Source organism: Salvelinus sp. IW2-2015, linkage group LG32, assembly GCF_002910315.2.
Source record: "Salvelinus sp. IW2-2015 linkage group LG32, ASM291031v2, whole genome shotgun sequence".
Classification (NCBI taxonomy): domain Eukaryota; kingdom Metazoa; phylum Chordata; class Actinopteri; order Salmoniformes; family Salmonidae; genus Salvelinus; species Salvelinus sp. IW2-2015.
The window spans coordinates 36,348,289-36,354,309 of NC_036871.1; the positions used below are offsets into that span (position 1 = coordinate 36,348,289).

The window sequence follows — 6,021 nt, forward strand, 5'->3', positions numbered from 1 at the left end:
ACTTTTTACACATTTTGTTAATACATTTTTTCTCTACTCAATCTACACACAATACCCTATAATGACAAAGCGAAAACAGGTTTTCAGAACTTTTTACCAATTTATAAAAAATAAAAACATGTACATAAGTTTTCAGACCCTTTTCTATAAGACTCTGCATTCTGTTTCCATTGGTTATCCTTGAGATGTTTCTACAACTCAGTTGGAGTCCACCTGTGTTGAATTCAATTGATTGGACATGATGTGGAAAGGCATACACCTGTCTATATAAGGTCCCACAGTTGACATGGCATGTCAGAGCAAAAACCAAGCCATGAGATCGATGGAATTGTCCGTACACCAAGACTCTTCCTAGAGCTGGCAGCACGGCCAAACTGAGCAATCGGGGGAGAAGGGCCTTAGTCAGTGAGGTGACCAAGAACCTTAATTGAAAGGAAAAACCAAGAACCTGCAGACACTAGGCCCTCCATTGAATGAGTTTGACGTCCTTGTTTTACAGGGTCAGCCGTAGTAGTACGGCACCCCTGGAGCAAATTAGGATTAAGTGTCTTGCTCAAGGACACATCAAGAGATTTTTCACCTTGGGTATTCGAACCAGCAGCCTTTCAGTTATTGGCTTAGCACTCTAAGCGCTAGGCTACCTGCCGCGGTTAACCACTTAGGGGTGGTTTTCAGGGCATACACAGTACATCCCTATAACATACCTGTTCTCTCCCCTCTCTACCCCCATTTTCTGCCTCGGAGGGACAGTCACTGTGAGATTGGCTCCCTATAAATAGCCCCACTGGCACAGAGCCATGTCTCCTATTACAGTCTCTGTCTCTATCTCTCAGATGATTCATTACGCCCATTCATCGAATGGAAATCTGTAGGTAACTCAGACCATTGCGTATCATACTGTACGTTGATCTCAATTGCAGATCTGAGCAAAAGGCACATTTGAATAGATTTTAATTTAGGATGCAGCCCTTATATACAAAGTACCTGTGCACCGACAAACAGGAAGGTACTGTATTATGTTTGTGTTGGCTGACACATTACAGAATAAGGACCTACTGTATGTTGTCAGAGTTCAGAGTTTCAGCTGGTCGTTCACATGTGCTTTTAACACAGAGTGAAGAGAGGGGACAGAGAGAGGATATGTACGACCATTCAGACCTCCCCAACCCTAGCACCTCTTTCTATTTACCTCTTTCAATTCAATGCAAGGGCTTTATTGTCATGGGAAACATATGTTAACATTGCCAAATCAAGTGAAGTAGATAATAAAGAAAAGTGAAATAAACAATAAAAAGTCAACATTGCACTCACAGAAGTTCCAAAAGAATAAAAACGTTTTCACATGTCATATTATCCCCCCCCCCCCCCCCCCCCCATCGGTGGCAACTTAATGGGGCTCGTGGTAATTTAATGGGGCTCGTGGTAATGGCTGGAGCGGAATCGGTGGAATGGTATCAAATACATCAAAAACATGGTTTCCATTCTTCCATTCATTATTATTAGTCGTCCTCCCCTCAGCAGCCTCCACTGGATCTACTTACATGTCAAGTGCGTGCTTACCAATGGAGCTTCTCCCCCCCCCCCTCTCCATGCTGTCTGAGATTCCAGGCATGTTTGTTTCAGTAAAATAAGCTCCTGTGTTCAGCCTCCTTGGCTCCAGAACACACCATGGAGCCAGGATGGCCACAGCTCTGACCACCCGGGCCGCAGAGTAGCCCTCTGCACCGCTAAACGGCCCAACACACTCCTGTGTGTGTGGGTGTTTTAGTGTTAGTGTGTGTGTGGGTGTTTTAGTGTGTGTGTAGATTCTCTTAGGAAGTCACTTTTATTGTTTTGATCTTTTAGTTGTTTTTGCGTTGTGACACAGAGGACCGATATATTATGTCCACCGGGAAGAGGACATAGCATGTCTAAAGGTTACCGGACTTTCTGATCTATATCACGGACATGTCAAACGGCTACATTATTTTTTAGCGGTCACCGTATTTTCCCAATAACACGACCATGTCAAATGGTTACCGTATTTTCTGACRTATAAGGGACATGTCTGCGGGTTGCCGTTGGTTTTAAAGTGACATGTCTAACGGTTACCGTACTCTGTCGCAGCACCTCAATGACCTGAAGAAGGAGAACTTCAGCCTCAAGCTCCGCATCTACTTCCTGGAGGAGAGGATCCTGCAGAAGTACGAGGACACCAGTGACCATGTCTACCGCACGGTGAGTGGCTGTGTGTGTGTGTGTGTGTGTGTGTGTGTGTGTGTGTGTGTGTGTGTGTGTGTGTGTGTGTGTGTGTTGTGTGTGTGTGTGTGTGTGTGTGTGTGTGTGTGTGGTGTTGTTGTGTGTTGTGTGTGTGTGTGTGGGGTTGTGCTGTGCTTGCATCTCACAAATGTTGGGAAAGGAGAGGTGGATGAAGTTATGGAAGATGAAAGGTTTTGTCCGTTATGTTAAAAGCAGCGGTGGGGTCAATTCTTTCTGTGTTCCAGTCAGTTCAGGCATTGAACAGAGCCATAGATGTTCAACTCACTAAGCACATGCCATGCAGTCAGGTTAGTCTGTTGTCATCTATGCTAACTGCCAGGTTACAGAGGGTACTTTCTAGTAGTAATAGWAGTGTTATTGTATAAGAATCAATTCAACTGACTGARGAATTGAAATGGAATTGAGCCCAACTCTAGGTGAAGGGAGGCTGAGATGAGCTGATACAATGTTCTGTGTGTGTCCCTCTGAGGAGAAGGTACGCGTTCTTTCTCTTTGATGTCATTGTCCTACARTGGTCCCTGCTACAGGTTCATGGCTAGAAGGGATACAGATTTTGTCAAATTAACGTCASATTTAACTYTTCATAGCAGKTTAGGAGAACTTATGCAGCAGGTTAGGATAATTAACGTAGCAGGTTAGGAGTATTTGGTTAAGGTTTGGAAAAGGGTCAGGGTTAGCTAAAATGCACAAAAAAAGGACATTCATTTGGCAAAAGCATGATATCTTCTAGCCATGATTTTGCTACAGGGAGCCATATAATGGGTATTTTAGACACTATCTACTCTGCTGGGGTTCCTCTGGTGTGGTTGTGTGTTCTGTCTGGTGTCTATGGGTAGAATGTAGCGCTCGTATGACAACTGGTTTACGCTCTATTCATTGCTCTATTGATTGTACAGCACGGCTAGCCCTTAAATGTACAAAGAGAGATAACATTAATAAAATGCATGTCAATCTCTCCTGGCTCAAAGTAGAGGAAAGATTTACTTTATCACTACTGGTATTTTTGAGAAGAATTGACATGTTGAATGCACCGAGCTGTCTGTTTAAACTAGACATGCCACCAGAGGTCTCTTCACAGTCCCCAAGTCCAGAACAGACTATGGGAGGCACACAGTACTACATAGAGCCATGACTACATGGAACTMTATTCCACATCAAGTAACTGATGCAAGCAGTAGAATCAGGTTTAAAAAAACAGATAAAAATACACCTTATGGAACAGTGGTACTGTGAAGAGACATAGGCACAGACACGCACAAAACAAAAAGACATAACAATCCCTTAAAAAAATCCATAAATGTATCATTATTGTGCAATTKATATCTACAGGCTACATTGAGGTTTTTCTTTCATTATATTAGGCCATATGGCATCTCTGATCCACCTCTACGCAGACGACACCATTCTGTATACTTCTGGCCCTTCTTTGGACACTTACTTGAGGTAAGAAAAGGTAGTTAAGGCAATAAATAGGCCATGGTGGCGAAGTAATTACAATATAGCAATTAAACACTGGAATGGTAGATGTGCAGAAGATGAATATGCAAGTTGAGATAATGGGGTACAAAGGAGCAAGATAAATAAATAMATTCAGTATGGGTATGAGGTAGATAGATGGGCTGTTAACAGATGGGCTATGTACAGGTGCAGTGATCTGTGAGCTGCTCTGACAGCTGATGCTTAAAGCTAGTGAGGGAGATATGAGTCTCCAGCTTCAGTGATTTTTTTCAGTTCGTTCCAGTCATTGGCAGCAGAGAACTGGGAGGAAAGCCAGCCAAAGGAGGAATTGGCTTTGGGGATGACCAGTGAGATATACCTGCTGGAGCGCGTGCTACGAGTGGGTGCTGCTATGGTGASCAGTGAGCTGAGATAAGGCGGGGCTTTACCTAGCAGAGACTTGTAGATAACCTGTAGCCAGTGGGTTTGGCAAACGGAGTATGAAGCAAGGGCAAGCAAGAGAAGCGTACGGGTTGGCAATGGTTGGGTAGTGTAATGGGGCTTGGTGACAAACGGATGGACTGTGATAGACTGCATCTCCTCTGGCCAATAATAAGGCACCCTGCACAACCTATTGTACTCAGCAATGGTGCTGAAGAATGATAAGGTAGCGGAACAAATCAAGAGAAACTGGATACTATTACGCACTACAACCAAACAAGAGGTAATGTCAAAGTGGTTGAGACAAGCAAGTGAAAGGTATGAACAATTTTGTCAACTGTTAGGACCGAGATCAGCTAAGGAACATCCAACTGTTAGGACAAGGGATAAACAGCTACATGAAATCACTGTTAGGACAGAGAGATAACAGCTACATGAAATCAACTGTTTAGGACACGGGATTAACAGCTACATGAACATCAACCTGTTAGGACAAGGGGTTAAACAGCTACATGAATTCCAACTGTTAGGACAAGGGATAACAGCTACATGAAATCGCAACTGGTTAGGAACAAGGGATAACAGCTAGACATGAATTCCAACTGTTAGGACAAAGGATAACAGCTACATGAAAATCCTACTGTTAGGAAAGGGATAACAGCTACATGAAATCCCAACTGTTAGGGGCCAAAGAGATAACCGCTTCAGTGAAATCACTGTTTAGGACAAGGTGATATAACAGCTACATGAATCCAACTGTTAAGGGACAAGGGATAACAGCTACATTGAAATCACTGTTAGGAACAAGGGATTAACAGCTACAAAATGAATATCCTACTGTTAGGGACAAGGGATAACAGCTACATGAATCAACTGTTAGGTACATAGCATAGGGGTAACAGCTAACATTGAAATCAACTGTTAGGAGGTAACAAGTTATGAAAAGCTAATGAATCACTGTTAGGGACAGGGATAACAGCTACAACAATACAATGATCCAACCTGTTTGTTAGGACAAGGGATAACAGTAATGAAAAATCCTAACTGTTAGGACAAAAAGGGTATAACAGCTACAATGGGTAGGAAAGAGGAGAGGAGATAGGAGAGTGGGGAGCAAAAGGTGGGAAGTGGTGGGATGGGAGATGAGAAGAGAGAGGAAGGACGAGAGTGTGAAAAATGGAAGATAAGGGAGAGAGAGGATGATAGCTCATGAAAAGAAAAGAATGTGGAGAGGAAGAATGTGAAATGAGCAAGAAAGAAGGCGGTGGAAAGAAAGATACTAGCATGAGAGAAGAGAACATGGGATAGATAGGGAATGAGGAGGTGGAACATGAGAAGAAAAGGACAGCTTACATGAATGGGAGATAGAAAGAGGGGGGAGATGAATGAAGAAGGAGAAGGAGGAGACCGTGGATAGTGGAGGAGGAGAAAAAGGGAAGAGAATGAAGGGGAGAAAATGGGAGAGAAGAAAAGAGGGAATTATAGGGATAACAGCTAATGGAAGGAGGGAGAGAGGGAGGAAAGAGAGTTGAAGTAGGATGAAACATGAGAAGGGATGAGGGAAAGGGGAGACGTGTGGGGGGGGGTAAGAATGTAGAGAGAGAGAGATATAAGAAGACGGGGAAAGGAAAAGGGATATAAAGAAGAGGAAAAAGACGAAGAGAGAAGAGGAGAGAGGGGGGGAGGGGAGAAGAGAGAAGAAAGGTGAAGGAGGAGGAAAAGAAGAAAAAGGTATGGGTGGTATAGTGTGTTGTAGGGAAATGAAGAGATGATGGAGAGGGGAGTAGCTACATGGATGGACAGAAAACAGCTAACATGAGAATGATGAGAGAGTGAAGAGAGGAAGAGGAAGGGAAAGCTACATGAGTGAAAAGATGAGGTGAA

The 6,021-nt window shown here is 43.4% G+C and overlaps 1 protein-coding gene across 1 annotated transcript in view; it reads left to right on the forward strand.

Annotated features, from left to right (window-relative positions):
* The first annotated feature begins 1,673 nt into the window (after nt 1-1,673).
* The window catches only part of LOC111957070 (myomegalin-like), a 46,745-nt gene continuing 42,397 nt past the window's right edge, over nt 1,674-6,021 (forward strand). Inside the window, exon 1 of the mRNA XM_023977792.2 lies at nt 1,674-2,217. Within this exon, the coding sequence (XP_023833560.1) occupies nt 2,077-2,217 (141 nt within the window). The 5' untranslated portion in view covers nt 1,674-2,076. The remainder of the gene's footprint in view (nt 2,218-6,021) is intronic.